Source organism: Lampetra planeri, chromosome 4, assembly GCF_965212315.1.
Source record: "Lampetra planeri chromosome 4, kcLamPlan1.2.h2, whole genome shotgun sequence".
Classification (NCBI taxonomy): Eukaryota; Metazoa; Chordata; class Hyperoartia; order Petromyzontiformes; family Petromyzontidae; genus Lampetra; species Lampetra planeri.
In genome coordinates this window covers 13,471,397-13,495,722 of record NC_136110.1, presented here as the reverse complement: position 1 = coordinate 13,495,722, position 24,326 = coordinate 13,471,397, and the positions used below count along the sequence as shown (strand labels likewise).

At 46.9% G+C, this 24,326-nt stretch overlaps 1 protein-coding gene across 1 annotated transcript in view; it reads left to right on the top strand.

Annotated features, from left to right (window-relative positions):
- The window catches only part of CRTAC1 (cartilage acidic protein 1), a 634,231-nt gene that overhangs the window by 465,196 nt on the left and 144,709 nt on the right, over positions 1 to 24,326 (top strand). Inside the window, exon 10 of the mRNA XM_078593311.1 lies at positions 21,722 to 21,822. Coding sequence (XP_078449437.1) covers positions 21,722 to 21,822 — 101 coding nt within the window. The remainder of the gene's footprint in view (positions 1 to 21,721; positions 21,823 to 24,326) is intronic.

Here is a 24,326-nt window from a genome sequence, read left to right as displayed (position 1 = left end):
CACCTTTGTCAAGGACATATCCCTGGACAAAGGCCTCCACGATGGCTGCTGCCGACTGGTTGGCCAGGGGCCAGGCCATAGGCCAGCGCGTGAAGTACTCCACCCCGGTTAACAAATATCTATTTCCCCTGGGGGTGGCGGGGAACGGTCCCAGAATATCCAGCGCGACAAGTTCGTTCACCCGGGAGACCCTGATAGACTGCAGGGGCGGGTTCGACTCCCTCGCTGGTGGTTTCCGCTGCGCACACCTAGGGCACGACCCTAACAGATCCCCGACATCCCTTGTCATGCCCGGCCAAAAAAAAATCAAGTTGGAGCAAGGCCAGGGTCTTTTGGGTTCCCAGGTGGAGGAGGCGCTCGTGAGCGGCCCACACCACCCTACCCCATAACCCTGAAGGGACCACCAGCCGGTGTCGATGGGATTTCCCGTCCCAATGCATTAACAACCCACCGAGCATTTCCCATGCGTCGGCATCACCCCGCCCCCGGTCCCCGACGCGGCGGCGCAACGCAAGGAGGGAGGTATCTTCCATCTGCAAACGCCCCCATTCCGTGGCAGGCAACCCCAACAGGGAATCAGATCCCTGTTGTGCGATGGAATTCGTCATTGACGCTGCGTCGTCAGCAGCCGCCAAGACCGGAACAGGCATTTCACCAGGATGCCTGCACCGACCCGACCCCAGGAGGCATGCGCATTCGGGGGTGGTTGGCATGCGCGACAGAGCGTCCGCGTTGGTGTGGCGAACGCCCTTACGGTACGTGGTCTCAAAATCAAAATCCTGGAGAACCTCCAGCCATCGAGACAATTGTCCCGATGGTTGTTGGACTCGCAGGGCGTACTGTAGCGCCGCATGGTCTGTACGGACGGTGAAACGCTGCCCGTACAGATATGGCCGGTACTGCTGGATGAAATAGACAATTGCCAGCAGTTCCCGACGGGTGACACAATATCGTTGCTCCGCTGGAGACAACACTCGACTACCGTACGCGACCACCCGTTCCACGCCCTCAACCACCTGGGAAAGCACGCCCCCAATACCTGTGTTGCTCGCGTCGGTATCGAGCACAAAGGGTTTTGAAAAATCGGGATAAACCAGGGGAGGGGCATTAACCAGAGCGTCCCGAAGGGAGCGGAACGCAGCCTCCTCCTCCTGTCCCCAATGGAAGCGGACCCCCTTTGACGTCAAAGCGTGCAGGGGCTTAGCAATGGTGGCAAAGTCCGCGACAAAGCGTCGGTAATATGACGCGAAACCAACGAAGCTCCTGACCTCTCCCACCGAGGTGGGAGTCGGCCAGGAGCTGACGCACTGCGTTTTGGCGGGATCGGTAGCAATACCCGAGCGTCCAACGATGTGCCCCAAATAACGTACCGATTCGCGCAATAAATGACACTTTTGGGGTCTAAATTTCAAATTAGCAGCCCGCATTTTGAGGAAAACGGCCCGCAACCTCTGGAGATGCTCGTCAAATGTTCTGCTAAAGACGATAACGTCATCCAAATAGATTAAACACGAATCCCACTGCAATCCAGCCAAAACCAATTCCATCAATCGCTGGAAAGTCGCCGGCGCCGAGTGTAATCCCATCGGCAACCGGTTAAATCGGAAGAGACCATGTGGTGTACGGAATGCAGTTTTAGGCTTAGATTCATCGTCCAGAGGAAGCTGCCAGAATCCCGAAAGCAAATCCAATGTGGAGAAGAATCGCGCCCCCGCCAAGGCGTCCAGCGATTCGTCAATACGGGGAAGCGGGTATGCGTCAGTAACGGAAATTTTGTTGAGGCGGCGAAAATCGACGCAAAACCGCAACGATCCATCCTGTTTCTTAACCAGAACGATCGGCGCTCCCCACGGGCTGGTAGAGGGAGAAATGATGTCGGCGGCTAACATGTCATCAACAGCCGATTTGACATGGTCCTTCTCGGCGGGACTCAGCCGGAAGGGATTTTGGCGTATGGGCGCGCTGTCACGCATATCAATATGGTGACGCAGCAAATGGGTACAGCCTAAATCGAATTTGTTCTGACTGAACACGTCGGCAAATTCGCGCAGGAGTGTCCTAAGTTTTTGACGCTCTACATCCGACAGGTCCGTCGATCCCGCACAAAGCGCCTCAAGCCACCCTTCATCGGTGTCCGAATGTGGAAGCGGCAGAGTGGCAGTGCCAACGTGATTGGCGACAGGTTCCTCGCAGGGCACCGGCGTTGCGTGAGCAAGCACGGTCCCTTGAGGAATTACCACGGCCTGCGACCCCACATTGAGGACCGCGATGAAAGGGTCCTCGTCCCCCCTTACGATGGTCTGGGCGGGAATTAAATGCGGCCCGCTAACCCCGGCCCTAGATGGCCCCAGCAGGACACCCTGGTCCCCAACACCCTTAGCGAAGGGCCTACGAAGTTTTAGGGGCACCAACATTTGTGCCCCCGGCGGCACGCGAACCGTTTGAACGACAAACGCCGGTACCGTCGCGAACGCCGACCGAGCCGCAGTAGGGGAAGGCAAAAACGCCATCCGTCGTCCCGACGGGAGCTCAATGCAACCTTGATCAATCAAAATCCGAATTGGCATTTTGCCCAAGAAGTCCGTCCCCAGCAGGCACGGAACCGCCAGCGAGGAGGAAACAAAAATGGGGCCGGACAATTTAATATCACCGATCGAAATTTGTGCGCGAATCTGACCCATGATACCCAATGAGCCCCCGTTAGCAGCGTAGAATGGGACATTAACCGGTAGCAAAGGACGACTCTGGACGGGGAGAATGTTGTATATGAGTTCCGAAATGATAGTCGCCGACGCTCCTGTATCGACGAGGATACGCACTTCGACCCCGTCAATGTGCCCTACTACGGCCGACGACCCCGACGACGCCGCCACAACGCGGTGGGCCAACACGGACCACTCCCTGGGTTCGATTTGGGTCCCCATAGTGGTGCGTGTTGGCCCGACGGTGCGCAATGTTGGCCCCCCGTTCGTTGCGGTGTGCTTGTGTGTAACGGGTGTGTGCTTTGGCCAAACATGTGGGGTGCCGCGACTCGCCGGGTCATGTTGATGGAGCTTGGAAGGAGGAGGAGGGCCGGCGTCCCGGCGAGGCGTCGTCCCCCGCTGTCGAGGAGAGCGGCACCCCGAGGCGACGTGGCCCCGGATGCCGCAGTTATAGCAGCGCGGGAGCGCAGGCGGTGATGACGGACGGTCGGAGCGGCCCGACCCATCCCGGCCCGCCCGTACTCCCACCCTCTGCTGCTGTCGGAAGTCGGCGGCGTAGACCTCCTCCGTCGGGGGGGTGACGGCAGCCACCGTACGCCCGGCCGCTGCCCTGCTGGCCTTCCGTCGCTGTGACAGGAGGTTAGCCTGGAGGAGCCGCGCCGCCTGGAGGGAACCCATCTCCGTGTCCTCCTGTGCGACGATGGCGATGTCCAGGTCGTCCGCCAGCAGAAGAATTTTCTCAGTGACCATCGCGTCCACGCCTTGGTCATCCATACGAGGGAAGGCCGTCTTTGCCAACGCCAGAAGGCTCGTACGGTAGGCGAGGGGCGACTCCTTTGCACCCCGCTGGCGATCGTAAAATCGCTGTCTGCATTCCGCCGAAGGTCCGTAGACCCCAGCCAGCAACTGCAGCGCCATCTGAAGAGTGGAGCGCTTGTCCCTCGGTGCCGACGTAAGAGCGGCGAGGGCGTCGCCGTCGAGGAGCGCCGGCAGCGCGCAGAGGGATTCGGCGTCCGACCACCCCGCCATTTCTTGGTGCGCGAGGAAGCGCCGCTGGAACCCCCCCCAGTCGCCCTCCTCAGCTACAAACTCTTTCAGCGGGGGCAGCCTTTGGTGTAGCGCAGCGATCGCCGTGGAGGCCCGCGCTTTGCTGTCCCCGCAACTCGGCTGAGCGTCGGCACGAACGACAGATGGAATCGCCTGTCGCGCTGATGGTGACGCTCCGTCCGTTGGTGGTGACGCGGCAGCCCCTGCGAGGCCGATGTCGGACCCCAGGTTGAGGCTGGCCACGCCCTCGGCAGCTGCTGCGGCGATGGCGGGAGATTCAAAGTTGTAGTCAGTAGAAATGGCGGGAAGGCGCAACGGTCGTCGGCCGTCCTCGCCCCGCGGCGGTCCAGCAGCCCCCATCCGAGTGATGCTCTCGAGTGTGGCGGCAGCAGCATACAGCAGCTCCGCCAGCCTCGCGTGCGCCAGCCGAAGTCCGTCGGATGGCGACTCCCCTTCCTCCTGATGCCCCGGTAAGGATGCATTCGGCCCGGCTGCTCGTTGCCTCCATCAGCCGTCTCTGGCACCGCACTTCCCGCGGTGTCCTCCGCCTCCTGCACCCCGGCCCGAGCTGTTCGGCGCGTGTCCATGTTCGTTGTTGTTCACTTCTGTCACCAGATGTAGTACCGTTGAGGACGCGTGGACACCCGAGTAGAGGCACACGTATTTATTTCACAACAGTCACTGGGTACATACAGTACTGGAGGGGGTATCGGCCCCCTCACCCGGATAGCTGGGAACACACGGCTAGCTACCCCTAGCCTGCCTCCTAATCCTCCAAATACTGGGCTAGGGGAGGCTGTCTGGCCCGACACTGGTCAGTCGGGCTACGGTACCCGGAGTCCCAGAGTCCTGGCTCTGGTTCACGGGACCACGCCGCTGGCTCGGTCCTGCGCGGCCCTGACAAGGGCGGCGTCCCAGGGGAGTCCAGGGCTCTAGCTAGGCAGTCTTCGGTCTTCAAGAGTTTACTTAAACATTCTGCCCCGAGCCCTCTGACACATCCCCCTTTATACTCCACCCCCGCTGAGGGGTGGGGCCCCGGGCTGCATGGTGCGGACGTCGTTGAGAGCACCCCCCCCGTCCACTCACGTAGCCCCGCCCACTGTGTTTGTTTCCCATAAGCTGCCATGCATAACGGCTCTCTCTCTAACACCCCTACACATACAGCTCCTCCGTAACACCCCTACAAATGTAACAGTGATCATAGGAGCTGTGATATCCATAACATGTACGACCAAACTTTGCAGCCATAGCTGACAGCATGAGTCACTCCATAACAGCAGGAGTATCAGCAAGAGTATAAAAACATGTCAATGCATCTTTAAAGATCAGCACACTATCATCAAAACTCAAGATCATACCTTGCAGCGGACATCCGGAGCGGTGCATTTGACTTCAGGCCACTCTGCATAGCAGTGGCAGCGGGGGGGGGGGGGTACAGCTCCTCAAGAGCAGTTTTGAGTGCAGATCTCACAGGTAGTGATACAAGTTGCAGTTTACTGCTGATAGCATTCCAGACCCTGGGGAATCAACATCAAAGGACCTTTCTCCAGTATTTGTACAGCAATAAGGAATGTGAAGCTGGTAAATGAGCGAATACCTTAGGTCACATTTCTTCTTCAAAACAGTGAGGAGATCCAGCAGGTAGTCTGCTGATTTTTTTGTAAGTACATCGTGAATAAATAATATCTGATGCATAGGCCGTTGATCATTAAGAGATGTTAAGTTTGACCCAATGTAGAGATCGCAGTGGTGGATCCGATATGGGTAGTTCAATGAAAATCTTAAGGCCGAGTGATAAAATGGGTCAAGCTTCTTCAGTACTGTACTGAGGGCTGATTTATATACGATGTCACAGTAGTCAAGTAAAGGAAGTATGGTAGCTATTATCAATTCCAAACGGAACATAGGGGGGAAGCAATGCTTGTATCGATACAGAAAACCAATTTTGAATTTTGTCTTTTTACCAATATAATAAATGTGATCTTGAAAATTCAGTTTTGAATCAAAGATGACCCCAATATACTTATAGATCTTGATTTGCTCTATTTGATAATTATTTAAGGAATGTAATTGGGGAAAAATAACTTCCTGCTTTAGTCCTGGTGAGAAGCATAGCACCTTGGTTTTGGAGGTATTCAGGACTAATTTAAGAACAACTAGCTGATGTTGTAGTTTGTTGAAATCACCCTGGAGCTTAGCAATCACGTCATCCGGAGAGCAGCCAGCAGTAATCAGTATCGTGTCATCTGCAAACAGATTTACCCTGGAATGATCCAGGTCAGTGCCGAAGTCATTGACATGAAGAGAGAACAAGAGGGGGCCGAGGATGGAACCCTGTAGAACCCCTTTTGTTCTTAACACTGTTTGACCTCCAACCATCTATGAATTCAGTTTGGGTGCGAGAAGAGAGGTAATTTTTTAACCATTCCACTGCGTGTTTGGAGAAACGGAGGCAACTTAGTTTACTAAGCAGGGTGTTGTGGTCGACTGTATCAAAGGCTTTGGACAAGTCAAGAAAGAGACTGGCGCAGTACTGCTTATTATCAATGATACTGTAAATGTGATTTAGAGAGTCTAATGCAGCAGATGTGGTGCTGTATTTTTTTCTGAACCCAGATTGGGTTCGATGGAAGAGATTGTTGTCGGACAGTAAACTGCTAATTTGGTAGTCCAATAATTTTTCAAACATTTTCATCAACGGGGACAAAATTTAGATAGGTCGGGAGTTATTTGGATCATCTTTAGGGCCCCCTTTGTGAAGTGGACTAACATAGGAATGTTTCCATTCTAGAGGTACCGATGCTTCTTTGATGGACAGGTTGAAAATATGGGCTATAGGTTTGTATATTAGGTGACCAACAGCAGAGCAAAGACGGGAATACTATTCGCTCCAGTAGTGGAGAACCCTTTGAGGAAGGACAGTTGTTTCAGAACATTACTTTCGTGGATAGGCTGGAAACTAAATTCGTTGAATGCTTGAACAGGGGTGTAGGAAATTGCATGAACAGGGGTGACTCCCAATACATTATCAAAAAGGTCACTAGCTTCAGAAAATTTAAGGTTAAAATTGTCGACTATTTTTTGGGGCTCTGAAAAATAGTCCCCATTTTGGTTAAGCGCAATGGGAAGATTATCTGTGTTAGATGCCTTTTCATTACATTTTACTGTTTTCCAAACGACCTTGGCGTTGCCATGTGATTCCAGGAGAGTGGAGGAAAAGTATGCATTTTTTGCATGCCGTATTTTTTTACACATCTATTCCTTAAAATCCTGCACTCTAGCCACTCACTGACCAAATTACTTTTATGAGCATATGCCCAAGCCTTGTCCCTAGTTTTCATGATATTAGTAATCAAAGGATCAAACCATGGTGGGCGATTGCCTTTAATTTTAAATCTAACCAACGGAGCTTGTTTCCCAATAATTTAGAGAAACGTGTACCTGAAGGTCTCTAAAGCCGTAGTCAGATTGTGGATATCGCAGACCTTGTCAATATCAGAGTGAAGCACATCATTAGTAAATGCCTGTATGCTGAAGTGTCTCATGGAGTGCTTATCAACCAATTTAGGGGGGCTCTTGGGTCTGGCTGACGATCTCACCCCAAATATGAAGGAGTGATCACTAAGGTTATTACCTAGAACACCAGTAAGTGGGAAATTGTGAGGGCATTAGTTAACAGGACATCAAGCAGAGATGACAGTACTGGATTTTTTTTTGGTTGGGTCTCGTGGGGACATTTATTAATTGAAATAGGTTAAATTCATTTGCAAAATTTGTGGCCACGGCCGGCGGGTTTAGCCAATTCCAATTCAGATCACCCACTAAAACTATTTCACCTTTAGGGAGGCCCCCAAGAAGCTCCCTCAGTGCAAACGCAGCTTCAACATCCTTACCACGAGGCGGTCTATAGCAGCACACTACCAATATCTGTTGATTATTTGGGAGAGTTATTCTGAGAGCCAGACCTTCCAATTAACATTTTTTTAACAAGGAGTGAGCTGGTGAACATGCAATAGTACTACGAACATAGGTGACAATTCCACCTTCTTAAGACCATCGGTCAAGCCTAAAAGGTTGTAGTTGTCAATCGTAATCTTAAAGTCATTGACGGAAGGAGTGAGAAATGTTTCTGTAAGGCAAAAAATGTCTGGGTCCAGAATTGCCACTTCTAGTTTTAGTATTCTTAATTTAATCACAAGCCCTCTGATGTTGACGTGTAGAACACCAACACCTTTTCTGCCAGAAAAATCTACAGAATTATACGAGTTCTTTACATTTGGGCCAGGTTGAAGCTCAATACCTCCCAGAAATAAGAAAAGCAGAATTAATAGTTTGCACAGTTATTTTCTGTGAAAGGGTGAGGAGCGATAAACCTTGTTCGAATAGCACCAGCTCGCAGATGGCAATATTTTAAAGAGCAGAATGAGGTTTGGAAGGAGTGCCGGTGAAGTAATGGGACAGAGATAGGGTTTAAAAGGATACAATGATAGAGTGTAGAAGTGGTTATAAGCTGTTTCACTAGCATGTGTAGTGACAAATGGAGCAACAAGTATGGACGAGAAATAACGAGGGTTGCCGGTGGTAGAGTTGAGTGTGGCACTAGATATGGCCAGGAAGGACAGCAGTAGGATACACAGAAAGAGAACTGCCATCTTTAAAATAACAAGGGTACACACAGTTAAACACACAAGTGAAAAAGTACATGTAGGCCAAGCGTGAGAAACGTCTTGCCGCACTCGTCGCACATGCACGGCTTCTCTCCCCCGTGTGCTTGATTTTTGGAGATGAGCACCGCCCTCAATGCATCATCGGAGCAAGAAATCACTATTGGGGGTGATGCAAAAGAGGGTGGTGCGCTAATTGACAGCCTTGAGCTTCCCGCTGCCCTCGGGCGGCAGCTTAAGGGTTTCCAGGTTGTTAAGCGAGCACTGGAGGGTGGCTCCATGCTTGCCGATCAGGTCGTTGCATGTGCTCAGTTCATTGAACTTGGAGGATAGCGAGCATAGCGTGGTCTGCAGTTCTGTCTTGCCGGCCTATGCGCCTGACTTCTGATCATCCGAGTCATATGCTTGCAGCGCGCTTGTAGAGCCAGCCCTCCTTCACCACCGCCACCTCCGCCATGGCGTCGTAGTCCTCCTGCCATGGCTCTCTCGGCCTGCTCTAAGCACTCCGCCACAGGCTCTCTGTGCACCTCACACAAACATGAGTGACGCGTCACTCCTCACCGCCACGACCACGGCGGTCCGCAGGGCCCTACGTTGCTGCTCCCTGTGGCTTCGGGGGGTCTCGTCGGCGAGATTGAGGACGACGAGGTTGGTAGTATTGCCCGACTCGAGAAGCGAACGCCGCGTAAACCCTCTCTTGCCTGGCCGGTGGCCGAGGCGTCGATCCGTCGGGCCCGAAGTCCACGACGGGGTCGGAGTTGGGGTTGGCTCGTGGCAATATCGTGCGCGTGCCGCTAAGAAGTGACCTGAAAACTCAATTTCCCTATACAAGAATACGGGGTAAGCCGTATGGGTTGACAGGTATGGTAACCATTGGCCCAAATGTTTCATGGAGACGCTGGAATAGAGCGATAAAGTCGTACCCACGACTTGTGTGTAAACATCGCTACTCGGGAGACAAAGGCGGCTGGGCTTGGTGTTACCCACACACCTCCTTCTGTGCCGTTCCGGCCCTCATTGATGCTGCTCGGGAACAGCACTTGCACCAAAAGTACGTTAAGGCTAAATGGGGGTCTTCATCTGAGTGTGTTTGTGTGTCAGTCGACCCGTGGCACCTAGGTCATGCACATAGCCTGGCACAAGCATCGTGGTGACGTCACTGCCACTTAGTGGAAAATTGCAGTTGTTGTTGTCACTGTTTGTGTGTGTGTGTTTGTGTAATGGAACATCTTTGCCAGTTAGAAACATTTAGGCTGGCCTGCCTACGATCCATCCTGGGTTTAACCAGGCTGGATTGTGTGAGGAGCTCAGAAATCCTTGAAATATCTGGACAAAGTCCCATCGGTAAGCTCCTCCGGCAGGTAAGGCTGCGATGGTTGGGTAATGTCGCCCGCATGCCCAGCCACCGCATGCCTAAACAGCTTTTGTTTCGGCCGGATCGAGGAGGCTAAACGGGCGCGGCACGGGCTAGAGAGGAGATGGAGTGATGTGGTACAGGAGGACTTGGAGCTGAGTGGACTTGCCGATGACTGTTACCAGCGGTGTCAAAATCTGCCTCTGTGGAGGAGGCTCGAGAAGGCCGCTACTGGGCAGTTGGAGGCAGTCGCCCTCCAACAACAACGGAGGGCGGAGGAGCGATGCTCACAACAACGAGCGGAGCGCCGGGTGGCTAAAGCACAGCAAGTTGGCACAGTAGGGGGCACAGGTGGTGCATCAGCCAGTCGTCTCAGTCAGTCGACCTGTGGCATCTGGGTCTGCCCCGTGACCTCCTGCCAGCGGGCGTTTGACACTTCACGTGGCCTCAAGGTGCACATAGCCTGGCACAAGCGTCTTGGTGGTGTCACCGCCACTTAGTGGCGAATGGCGGTTGTTATTGTTTGTGTGTGTGTTTGTGTGTATTTATTTGTGTGTGGGTGTTTGTGAGTGTTGAGTTGAGTATTTTCGCCGGTTATAAACGTCCAGGGCAGCCTGCCTACGACCCGTCCTGGGTGTCACCAGGCCGCCTCATGTGAGCAGCTCATAGACCTACGTTCAACTTCTTTCGCACTGTAAGCAGCCGACCGCGATAATTGGAGGTGCGGGGGAAGGACAACAAACTGAGCACAAAAAAATACTGTTCTAAAGAAAGTAGTTTTCAATCTGCCCCAGTGGCTTCCTCCGATTCATTCATAAACCGTAAAAGGACAATAAATAAACAATTACGAAAAGCCTGAGGCCTAGGGCTTTAGATGAGAAGCTGACGGACTAGGCCTTGATAATACACAAAGTAAATAAACCTTAAATTTGAATAAATATACGTACATTTGTATTGTAATAAATACAGACACATACATTTATATTTGAAAGTGCAAAAATGTACACAAATTAACAGAAACTTTAAAAAATGCAATACAAAAAGCCGAGGGCTTTAGGCGAGGCGCTAACGGACTAGGCCTTAATCACATTCAAACTCAATAAACAAAGTGAATACATCTTAAATTAGAATAAATATACGTGCATTTGTATTGTGATAAATACAGACATGTACATTTATGTCTGAAAGTGCATACATTGACATAAATGAACAAACTCTTAAAAAGACATTACAAAAAGCCGTGGGCTTTAGGCGAGGCGCTAACGGACTAGGCCTTAATTACATTAAAACTCAATAAAGGAAGTGAATAAACCTTACAATTAGAATAAATAAATATGCATCTGTATTGTAATAAATACAGACATGTAAATTTATATTTGAAAGTGCAGAAATGTACGCAAATTAACATAAACTCTGAAGAGACAATGCAAACAGCCGAGCGCTTTAGGCATGGTGCCAACAGAAAAGGCCTCCGTAGCTTTAAAACTCAATTAGCAATCTTGATTTGAAGTTTACGTGACTGCAATAATTCATACTCTTTGGTTCTTTCGGTGAAGTCACGTAGGTAGAAAAATAAATAATAAATCAAGACGTTTCGATCGCAACACAAGCAATCGTCATCAGGTGGAAAGATACAGCAGTTGAACTACTGAACAAGAAAGGGCTGCTGCAACAAGAGGTTATGTATAGGTTTGAGGTGGGTGTCACCCAAGGGTGAATAGGCACCCACAACAGCTGCGTTAAAGGGAGAGATTGGCATGTCAATGTAAACGAGTTTAATGGGAAGATAGCATGTCTGTGTCAGAGGACTGGGCATACCGCCACCTCGTGGGCAACACAAGCTGCGGCATTGGCTGCTGCACAGTGAGAGGCCAGCGTATCAACGCAAGAGAACCACCGTAACGGTGGTCGTGCCAGTGAGACATACAGCCTATTAAACAGCGAGAGCTACCATTACATCGAGGCAAAAGGGAGCAGGGGTGGCTATGTTAGTGAGACCTAAGTGTGTTAATGTAAAGACATTTAACAAGGTGATGTAATTCAGAGAGTCGGAAATAGCTGCTTAACAACGGCAGGAAGGATGGAAACATCACAGCAAGTTATGACTTTATCCGGTTCATAACATCCTTCCAATGATTGCTCAGTTTGTACCCATCTTTTTGGTTGAAATTGTGTCTGTGTTTATATATCTGGATGGCTTCATGGACAAATCTTTGATGGTAGCCCGAAGGTTTGCAGAGTACCCACCGCGTTAAAATAGTGCTCAGCCACGACAGAGGTATTGGTTCTGCCGTGTTTCAAATCTGCTTTGTGTTCGCGAACACGGTCCAAGACATGTCGTTTCGTTTTTCCGATGTAACTGCTACCACAGACAGAACTTAGTCTGTAGACACCAGGGTATTGCATGTCAGGAATCATATCCTTCAAGGATGGGATCAAATCACGGATTTTGTGTACTGTGTTGAATCGAACCTGGATCTTGTGTTTGTTCAAGATTTTAGAAATAGTTTTGGTAACACCTGCTATGTATGGCAAGGTGATGGTTTTGAATGGGTCCTCAGATGGTTATCTCCCAATGGTTGGGGATATAGCTTTGCGGATTGTGCGGTTTGAATATCCGTTCATCTTGAGGGTTTGGTGTATGTTCTCCAGCTCACTGGCTAGGTGTGGCTGGTCGGCGATGCAACGTGCCCGATGGTGTAGTGTTTTGATGAGGGAGTTCTTCTGGGCTGGATGTTGGTGGTAATCAGGCTTTAGATAGGAATTTGTGTCGGTGGCTTTCCTGTAGACAGAATGTCCCAACGAGCCATCAGGTCTCTTCTCAATTAGCAAGTTCAGCAACCTTCACTCGTCTATTCTAGAATCTAATTAATTTCGTTGCCCCTTTTTTCGATACGCACAAATATAGAATCACTGCACAGTGTTCCACGAACAAATTATCTCGAACAAAATTAATTGATCTGAACAAAAATAAGTCTTGAAGGCAGCCAACCTGAGCTGAGTGTGATGCCGCTCCATCACATATCTTCACCGTCGGCCATTCAATCATAAGTCAAAACACGAATAATGTACTGTATTTAAATGCACACACACAAACAATCACTCCCAGCACGAGGCTGACTCATTACATCTCGCGGAGGATCGCTCACCTGGACAAAATCGTTCCGCGGTTAAGTTTGCAAGTGCGAGTTTTAAGTCAATGTAAAAAAATGGAAGCTGGTTTGTAAGTGCGGGTGTTCGTAAGTCGAGGACTGCCTTACGATATAGCGATCTGCCAATGTCTGACAGTCGACGCCTAGTGTAGATTATTTGCGGTCCCTGGGCTGCCGTGCGCGCCGTCTCATCTCCGATCACGCAGCGAGGCTTGCATGAGGGGTTTGCAGCAAAATTCGTGTTATTTGCACCTTCCTAAACAAAGCCTGCTCACTCGCAGCTTCAAGCTCATCAGGGAAAACAATGTCTGTGCTGCAATATGGTGGTGCGTGTACACGAAGTGCAACACATGCCACAAAATATTAATGCTGTCACCTTCATTGTGTGCTGATTGGAACACGTTCGTGGATTTTGGCAGTTTTTGAAGAAAAAACACGTATATTTTGTTATGGCCACTGTAACATAGCTGGGTATTTAAGGGTATGGGAATAGAAATCCCCAAAGTGTTAATTGATGTTATTAGCCTTTTTATTGGTGTATGTGCAGCTATAAATAATGGTGTTCTTTGTCAATAAAATAGCAGCAACTATCATTTTAGACTTTTCTGATCCCAAATTCAAATAATGACTGTTTTCCGTACCATCGATGAGAAAGGTAGTAACATTCAATTTTAAACAATTCAATAGCGTTTATGTAACATGCACTTATCAATTGAATTATATTTAACGGCTTATTTGTGCATTTAATTACAGGCAGATACTTTAAATGTAATTGCTCATCCTTCATCAACTTTTGACAACATTTGAGATACGGTTCCATCAAATATAAACACAAGTCATTTTTTTGTTATTGTCGTTGTTAATCCCCATTTTTGTACATTATGCAACAAACAATGGTGAAACATGATCAGTATAATTACACAAATGATATTAGTGCATGGTGACAAGTTAAGGGAATACTAATTGGCCGTGCGAAAAATATAATATCAATGGGAAATAAAATAAAAAATAAACACCTCAAGAGCTCCCATAGTTTATCATGTTCGCCTGTCTGTGTTATCGCGGCTGTCGAATCTCAAATGCACAACTCCTGCTTTGTTTCCAAGAAATTCCCGCTCTGTGCTCTGGCGCTAAGTGTTGCTGCCATCAACTTCAAACAACCCAATGTCGGGGCGTGCTTTCAAGCAAATGCAGTAGGGGGGTTTGAGTGAATTGAGGAAGAAGAAGACGAACGAGAATAAAATAATAGGATTGTTTTTTAAATCTGTATTGATTATGCAATCGTGCAGTTTTAAGTCACATAGCACAGTATTACACATATTGTTTGCATTGTGGTCACCGTTTTAATTACTTAAAGCATTTTAAACGTTTACATTTGCACTGCTGAAAATTAAATGTTGCAGTTACATTTGCTCGGAATATTTTCAGACATTGGAAAATCTAGCAATATGGTATTTTTGTAATGCTTCTGCCAGACAGGACTACAAATGTTACCTTACATATTGAAACACGGTAAATGTGTTATCAGTACATTAGATTATAACCCAGTGAGATGCGTGATGTATTTTGTAAAGCGAGTGGTACGGCTGCAGTTGCCGATTGTTATCCCCCCCCCCCCCCCCCCTTCATTGTAATTTGAAGCAAATTTTCTGATTTGTGGTTTGGCTGCAATGTGAGCAACTCGTGTTACATTTTCATGACCAGCTATTAGTGCTCTAGAGCCGTATTCAAGCCTGCAACAGTGGCCAAACAACTTCCACGTTGGGCCAAGCCACAAGCCCCACCAACGTAGCATCGTTCCCTTAAAGTGCATGACCCTCGCTCTCCTTATGCCCACCAGTTCTCCCTCTCCATATCGTGATGGCCTAGTGCGTGACTCGGGGGGAGAGAACACCTTTGCTCGTCAAGGATCTAGCTGGTCCGTATGGTAGTCGGGAAGTGATTGACGCTTTAAACTGTATTTCATACAAAGTTTACGAAAGGCCAGGTCGAATTCAAAAGTCCAAGAGATTTACTGCTGAAATGAGCATTGAGGACATACTCATTTACCATTTCCAGCCTCGGGCCAGTGGTGTGAATTCCACATACCTACAGTGAGGGAAAAAAGTATTTGATCCCCTGCTGATTTTGTACGTTTGCCCACTGACAAAGAAATTATCAGTCTATAATTTTAATGGTAGGTTTATTTGAACAGTGAGAGACAGAATAACAACAAAATTCCAGAAAAACGCATGTCAAAAATGTTATAAATTGATTTGCATTTTAATGAGGGAAATAAGTATTTGACCCCCTCTCAATCAGAAATATTTCTGGCTCCCAGGTATCTTTTATACAGGCAACGAGCTGAGATTAGGAGCACACTCTTAAAGGGAGTGCTCCTAATCTCAGCTTGTTACCTGTATAAAAGACACCTGTTCACAGAAGCAATCAATCAATCAGATTCCAAACTCTCCACCATGGCCAAGACCAAAGAGCTCTCCAAGGATGTCAGGGACAAGATTGCAGACCTATACAAGGCTGGAATGGGCTACAAGACCATCGCCAAGCAGCTTGGTGAGAAGGTGACAACAGTTGGTGTGACTATTCGCAAATGGAAGAAACACAAAAGAACTGTCAATCTCCCTCGGCCTGGGGCTCCATGCAAGATCTCACCTCGTGGAGCTGCAATGATCATGAGAACGGTGAGGAATCAGCCCAGAACTACACGGGAGGATCTAGTCAATGATCTCAAGGCAGCTGGGACCATAGTCACCAAGAAAACAGTTGGTAACACACTACGCCGTGAAGGACTTAAATCCTGCAGCGCCCGCAAGGTCCCCCTGCTCAAGAAAGCACATATACATGCCCGTCTGAAGTTTGCCAATGAACATCTGAATGATTCAGAGGACAACTGGGTGAAAGTGTTGTGGTCAGATGAGACCAAAATGGAGCTCTTTGGCATCAACTCAACTCGCCGTGTTTTGAGGAGGAGGAATGCTGCCTATGACCCCAAGAACACCATCCCCACCGTCAAACATGGAGGTGGAAACATTATGCTTTGGGGGTGTTTTTCTGCTAAGGGGACAGGACAACTTCACCGAACCAAAGGGACGATGGACGGGGCCACGTACCGTCAAATCTTTGGTGAGAACCTCCTTCCCTCAGCCAGGGAATTGAAAATGGGACCCAAAACACACGGCCAAGGCAACAAAGGAGTGGCTCAGGAAGAAGCACATTAAGGTCCTGGAGTGGCCTAGCCAGTCTCCAGACCTTAATCCCATAGAAAATTTGTGGAGGGAGCTGAAAGTTCGAGTTGCCAAACGTCAGCCTCGAAACCTTAATGATTTGGAGAAGATCTGCAAAGGGGAGTGGGACAAAATCTCTCCTGAGATGTGTGCAAACCTGGTGGCCAACTACAAGAAACGTGTGACCTCTGTGATTGCCAACAAGTCATGTTTTGCAGAGGGGTCAAATACTTATTTCCCTCATTAAAATGCAAATCAATTTATAACATTTTTGACATGCGTTTTTCTGGATTTTGTTGTTGTTATTCTGTCTCTCACTGTTCAAATAAACCTACCATTAAAATTATAGACTGGTCATTTCTTTGTCAGTGGGCAAACGTACAAAATCAGCAGGGGATCAAATACTTTTTTCCCTCACTGTATGGCAAGGGGCGAATATCCATAGGACAAACCACTGCTGACTTCCTCATAAAGTTGTACTTTATTGTATACCGTTATTTCTAAATAAATAAGTATAAAAACACACGCTATACCTCAATAATGCAACAGGAGATTCCAGCAGTCATTGTGAAGAGGCGCATGAGAAAGAAAAGGTAAAGGGGAAACGTCTGCGTTATGGCCAGGAGAAGCGCTGGTGCTTCTGGCTGTAGCATGTATGTTGTGAATGACAGGCATAATAATACGCTTCCTCAAACCTCTCAGAACCTGCAGCTCGCATGCACGGCTTACATGTTGCATAGAAGCGCGACACGCTCATGCAATAACACCCGTGTTTATAAATATGAGGTAGAATGTTATTTGTTTAGCAAATATCAATATATATTAATTATATTACACCCGGGGAGTGCCTGTGGGCTATGTTTACTTTGCTCCTTAGACATATGCGGCATATACATTCATTTTCCATTTTAATAAACTTGCACAACCTGATTTGCTGCAGAGATATTTTCATCGTCATTCTCTTCTTCTTTTTTCATCAACATGTACACAGCTAAGCCTGCATTTTGGAACTATTCTCCTCTCAAGATAAGCACACACAATATTAGACAGCACAGCGTCATGTGGGACATTGAGAGTATCATGTGAGTCCCACATCGACATTTGTAACAGCGTGGTTTTTTTTACTCTGTGGCAGGAAAACAATATCTATTTTCAATGGTTCACGCTTAAAAAGAAAATAAAAAAAACCTTTCAGCATTGTCAAGGCTGGATGTGAGTGCCCAGTCTCTCTGTTGTGAATACTAACAGAGGAAATGCATGACAAAATAAGAATAGGTTTTTACCCTTTCTGGCAATGAAACATGTGTTAAGATGTTCAAACACCAAATAGATACCTACTGCATTAAGTAATCAAGTCTGCATTAACCACACATACTTGTGGTGAACATGTAAACACACATGCTCTAACAATATATGTGTAGTGAGTCCAACTGAGTCGCAGACGTTATTCTTCAGAGGCAACACATTTATTCGTAACACGTATATACAAAGGGGTAACTGCCCCTTTACCAGATACAGCCTGGGGTGGTGACCACCCAGCTAACTACACTATACATAGGAGTTACAGCTACGAAGGGTCGGACCCTCACTCGAGTCCCCGGCCACGTGCTGATGCCTCTTCAGACGTAGGACGTTGAACGTAGAGCTTCCAGCTTGTAGAACGAAGCGACCCCGGTCCCTCTCAGGGACCCACCTTATATCCTCCCGGGTCGTGGCCGGCTCTGCCCTAGGCCCCGCCCACCTTCTGGAGCCTTCCAGCTCCCTGTCCATCCCTCTCGAGAGCTCTCCCCGGACACGTGATCACCCCCTAGCCCCCGCGCCTGGTGCCTTCTCTGTGGACACTCCAGATCACATGTCTACGGGGTCAACCAGAGTGCCATGGCCCGGGGCAACCCTGTCCCTCGGCTGACACTCTCCCGCTCCCCCTTGTGGGAGCCCGCACTACACCTATTTGTGGTGTCCGCGCTATCCCAGCGCTCACCGAGCCCCGCTAGGGCTGGTACTGCACCCACCTACGTGGTGTACGCGATGACGGTGCATCGCACGCCGTACTATGCTAGAGCCGGCCTCACACAGCAACCCACACAGTCCTGTCCGCGACGTAAGTACATCACACGCCACGGCCCTCCCGGGCCGGCACCATACAGTGACATCTCCAATGTCACGACATATGCATTGTCTTTGAAACTGCTTGGCCTACACCAGAGACGGCCTTCTTTATGGCCTTGTCTCACTATCAGTGTCAGACCAGAGAACGCCAAAAGGCGAACAGTACAAAGACAATACACGTATCAGAGCATTTATAGCTGGGGAATGCAGCTCACCGTGGCTTGCGCCTGTGGCCTCTCTGTTTCCGATCCTCTCACAAATTACTGTTACGAGGGAAGTATTTTAGAGATTCTTGACACATGTATATTAAACAAAGTTCACCTAAAATTGTTGGATTTTGCAAAGGGATTGTCATACAGTGTGATGAATATAAGACGAATTAAGGATAGATAATAATTGTAAACAACTGTGTTTGTATCGACATTTTCGGTGTAATTTAGGAAAATCTTTATAATCTCCAAGCCTTCGTGAGTGGTGTACCTTAAATTTAAGATGTAAATTGTTACATTGGCATTTTAAAAATCAGATTCAGTCTTTTAGCAACACACAAACTACTCTGGCCATCCGATGTAATCGTTGTGATCATTTACCATCCTGAGCTGTTGCCCCAGATACACACATGTCCTCATTTTTCGTACAATTGTGCCCCCCAGTAATGAGATATAATATAGGACTTGCAGCAGCAAAAGAACATATACACTGCTTGTCCTTGATCTAAGGCAGCGTGTGCTTCATAATGCTTACAGTTGCTTAACAGTACTATAAAATATAACACCCCCCCCCCCATGTCTCATATAATGTCTCATATAAATTAATAGGCAAATGGCTCGGCAAGTGTTAGGGAAATGCTGCGCATGCATTAAACAGTGATTAACAGTGGTGCATGCCCCTAGATTTAACAGCGCAATATGAGAGGAGCTCATGCTTCATATTTGACTGCTTAATTTTATATATGTATATTATCTTATAAAAAGATTTAATTTTAGACCCCCTGATTCATTTTTAAATACGTAGGTTAATTTTTTTAATGGAATGAACGCTGCGTAATTAAATGCAAACCGTGTGTGTCTTGTTAATTTCTAGATGAAGCAAAAAGTAGATAATTTTTGGAGGGACGCAACTAGAAAACACAAAAAGGGGCAATGATTTCAGTTGTCGAAAGCAGTTTGGGATAATATTGAAGATTACATTTGGAAAATAAAATTTGACATAGAAAATCAAAGTAACATTGTGCCTCAAGAAGATTTTTTTTTCAATCAGTGCATTTCACTTGTCTGGACAAATGCATCGAATACATGAACTCATGAAAGCATTGAATAAAATCTGACATGAAGAGAAACACAGGTTCGAGACCTCTTATTGGCTGTTAGGAAAAGTAAGCTTGGGCAGCCCACATTGTGAGAAGGGATGATGGCCAGAGAATTAAATGATAATGCTTTCAGGGATGGGATAAACAAATTAATTGTTACAGCAATTTGAATTGATGGTATGTTAATGTGTGGTATATAATCTAAATTATTATCACTTGAATATGAGAAATCCTCAGAAATGAAGAAATTTCATTTTGAAAGGGTGCGCATTCAAACCCTTTTGCCCAATAATGATACTATCTTTTTGTGACTTTTATGGCAGAGTAGTTATATAACTGTCTCGCATAACAAAAGCATCTTTGCAATCTAGGACATTGTAAAATGTAATGACACTGACATATAACAATACCTAACTTGGAGGTATAATTTTCTTTAAAATGTAACCAGAATTGGACTTAAACAGGCCCCCATTTGTGATGCGCATGAAATCATAGTTACATGACGGATTTCGCAGAACTCTTGTGTATTTCTTCTTCCAAATTTATTCTGAGATTAAATATGGGTACCCTTAACTGGTCGTGAGTGTGTCCACAGCATCGTAAACAAGATGCATTCTCCTAACAGGAATGCATCTTATTCCCGACACCTTTGGCAATATTCCTTTTCATGATCCGAAGATGGAAAATGTTTTTTTGTGAATGTCAGTGCCCACAAAGATGCTGATTAATGAGGTTACCACTAGTTTATATTGTATGTACAACCATATCCAGAGAATAGCAATTCTAAAACTGACCATCAGAGGAGGACACCACTTATCTGTACAGCTGCGTTAGCTGTGGGAGGTTATTTTTTGTCGATTTTTTTCTGTATATATATATTTTTTTTATTTCTCACTTATGTTTTTTTTTTATCATTCAACACCAAGTAAGACATTTTATGGTGGTTGTGGGGAAAGGGTTGTTTTTGTCTTTTAAAATGCATCCGATCAAATGGCTGTGAAAATCTGCAGCTTCAAGGCTGATCAGGGCAAAACTGACAATCGCTCTAAACGCTTCGCCTATCTGGGATCCAGTGCATTACAATCAAGTCTGTTTTAGCTATACCCAAGCTGTCTGGGATTGAGCGCTTAGAGGGAGGATATGGCTCGCTTACTGGAGAATCTGCGAAGATCCCAATATCGCAGTTAACCCCCCTCCTGGTGACAACTGCAGCCAATGCAGAGCTTGGGGACATCAGGGTAGTAAGGTGGAGCTCCGCATGGGGCGCCATGGTGGCGAGATGTTAACTACCTCGCCTGCTATACAGGAGGTCGTGGGTTTGATCCTAACTGACACCTGCATATTGGGAGTTTGCTTGTTCTACCTGTGGTCACATGGATTGTTTATCTGTGTCCTCCGGTTTTTCCCTTCACATTTAGAAACGTGCGTTTAAACTTTAGAGCATTTGGCTGCGAAAAATGTAAATATGATAAGCCACTTCGTTGAACTATCATTTGTGATAGCCAGGTCACTTCTGCAGTGGGCCTTACCTGGTCAAACAAAATCAAAGTTTAGTTTCAATGCCGGGCCACAGCAAGATCGGTCTTTGCAGATGATCACAAGCTTGGTACCGCCAAACACTCCCACGATGTTCCCTCCCTTGTGAGACTTTGCTCTCCGAGCGCATACATCCAGCACTGTGGTGAGCGCCAGGCAGCTTGCAGGAGTTGAAGTAGATGAAGAGGTCTGTAGTGGTGCGTGGTGAAGAGCTTGAGAGAAGAAATGCTTAACACGCAGCACAACCCATGAAACCGCGCTCGTGTTATTAAATACTTATGTGAGAAGAAAACTTCCCCCCCACCCCCAGTACTTGAACATGCGTGTTTTTGGCAGGTACTGGTACAGCCAAAGATGTTTGCCTCTCTTGTTAAAACATCTTTGAGGGAGTCATTAAATGGGAGATGGAATCTACTCTAACGAGATCACGGAACACATTGCCGTGAGATTAACTACAACGCCACGCTGCTGAGCGCTCATATCAATATTAATGGACTTTCATTTATCAGTAAATAAATGCGTGCAAATGGTAATTCATTTTTTTGTAAAATTTACCACTGTTGTTGCTGATGTTAACAGTGATGATGATAGTGCTAATATAACGGTTATTTTGCTGTGGGCCAGGTGGAGTGGCGACGGATTTTGATGGAGATGGCACGCTGGAGCTCATCCTGTCTCACGGCGAATCCATGGCCCAGGCCCTGTCCATCTACAAAGTCACTCAGGTGCTTCATTACATTTCCTTTAATATGCTTATGTTATACCTTAACTCGTGTATGCGTGCAGTACGGCAAACATATATTTAACAACACGCAAAGGTGCACAGCATTGCTTTTACAACACCTATTGGGCTAAACATTTACACTATGAGATCTCTTTTACCAGTGGCAAAATATAATGGTAGGTTTTTACCCTTTTAACTGGTACAAAACTGACACCTTTATTATTATCCTTATCAGAGTTGCTTCTTTTTGTTTGCTTTATTGACTACTTGTGTTGTGGTCATTGCAAACATGATGCCTTGAATAAAGGTGTCAGTTTTGTACCAGTTAAAAGGGTAAAAACCTACCATTATACCTATTGGGCTTAGCCAGACCACCAGCTCAACAAAACTGAATGTGTAACCTATTTTGTCATTGAGACCACCAACTCAGGGAGTTAAGAAATTGTGGTCATCACACATTTTCTGGCCACACATGTTTTTCTGAACTCTTTAAGCCAATGGTCTAATTTACAATTTAGGCCACACTTTCACAAACAGCCACCTTAGCCGGTTACGAATATTAATTCACGGGGTTCAAAGAGCTGTGCTCGGCCCACTGCACTGCCAAATTCATACACACTCGAAAAAATAAAAATGTCCCAGATAGCTTCAATAGACTTTTGGGGCAAGTGCTGTTAGTGAGCACGGATGAATGCCGAGACAGCACACGAGGGGTTGGGTGGTCAGCACCATGGCCAGCCATCTTTGTCTCCCCAGTGCTGATGTTTAAATATCACACTTGGTCCTCATTTAATGCTAAGTCGATCTAGGGAGCCTCAGGATTGGTTCAGATAATCGTCACTGGTGTTGGCCATGAGTGGGAATCGAACTCAGGTCACCGGGTTCATAGTACAGTGCACTAACCACTACACTACCGCTCCCCACATTTACACATACACAGACAAAAAGACAAAGACCCCCCGTGTAGACTGTTGGAACAAATGCTGTTAGCGAGCACCTCTGAAGGTCAGAACAGCACACGAGGAGGTGGGTGGCCAGCACCACGCCCGGCCGCCTTTGTTTCCCTAAAGGCAGTGTTTACCCATTGCAACAGGTTCTCATTTGAGGCTGTGTCGACCTCTGGGAAGCCCAGATCCGGGTCAGATAATTATAAACGAGGGTTGGCTGAGAGCAGGAATCGAACTCGGGTTGCCAGGTTCGTGGTGCAGCACGATAACCACTAAACGGCCGCTCCTCTAACACACATAGACACACATTAACACATGCATATCTATATTCATACGAGAACGTACACACATTATTATTTGTTTCTTTCGGTTAAGTCACGTCTAAAGATAAAATAATAAATTAAATTAAATAATAGAATACGACGTTTCGATTGCAACACAAGCAATCATCATCAGGTATAATGAAATAGCGACATAAAATCTAACCAGAAAACTATAGACAGACATATTAGCAGACAGATATCACCAAGATACATAGCGAGAGCAACACAGGTAACAGAGAGGGGTGATCGTCTCTGTGTGGTGGCCTTAAATAGACAGAGGGGGGGGCGGAGGCAGAGAGAGGGAGGAGGGTTAGAGAACAAATTAGCATATCAATGAGTGGTCAAGAGACGTGGTGCTGCGAATGCGATGGCACGGCAAGCAAGCCTGAAAATCAGGAGAAGGACACACTAAAATTAAATAACCTAGTAAAATATCGAAATGTAATGTAATACAACACAGAGGGTCGGTCAACACACAATTAACGCATAGCCTGGTTGATTACGTATTTCAAAGATTGCTAAGTTAGAATTTAAGTGTGAACAATCTAAAGAGAGGACACAGGCAGAGAAAACAAGTCGCCAGAGAGAGAGAAAAAAGATAAGCTTAAAACTTCCCCGTAGAAGTGGTTCAATCTTAATTTTAGAACTTTCGTGACTGCAGGAATTATTATTTGTTTCTTTCGGTTAAGTCACGTCTAAAGATAAAATAATAAATTAAATTAAATAATAGAATACGACGTTTCGATTGCAACACAAGCAATCATCATCAGGTATAATGAAATAGCGACATAAAATCTAACCAGAAAACTATAGACAGACATATTAGCAGACAGATATCACCAAGATACATAGCGAGAGCAACACAGGTAACAGAGAGGGGTGATCGTCTCTGTGTGGTGGCCTTAAATAGACAGAGGGGGGGGCGGAGGCAGAGAGAGGGAGGAGGGTTAGAGAAAAAATTAGCATATCAATGAGTGGTCAAGAGACGTGGTGCTGCGAATGCGATGGCACGGCAAGCAAGCCTGAAAATCAGGAGAAGGACACACTAAAATTAAATAACCTAGTAAAATATCGAAATGTAATATAATACAACACAGAGGGTCGGTCAACACACAATTAACGCATAGCCTGGTTGATTACGTATTTCAAAGATTGCTAAGTTAGAATTTAAGTGTGAACAATCTAAAGAGAGGACACAGGCAGAGAAAACAAGTCGCCAGAGAGAGAGAAAAAAG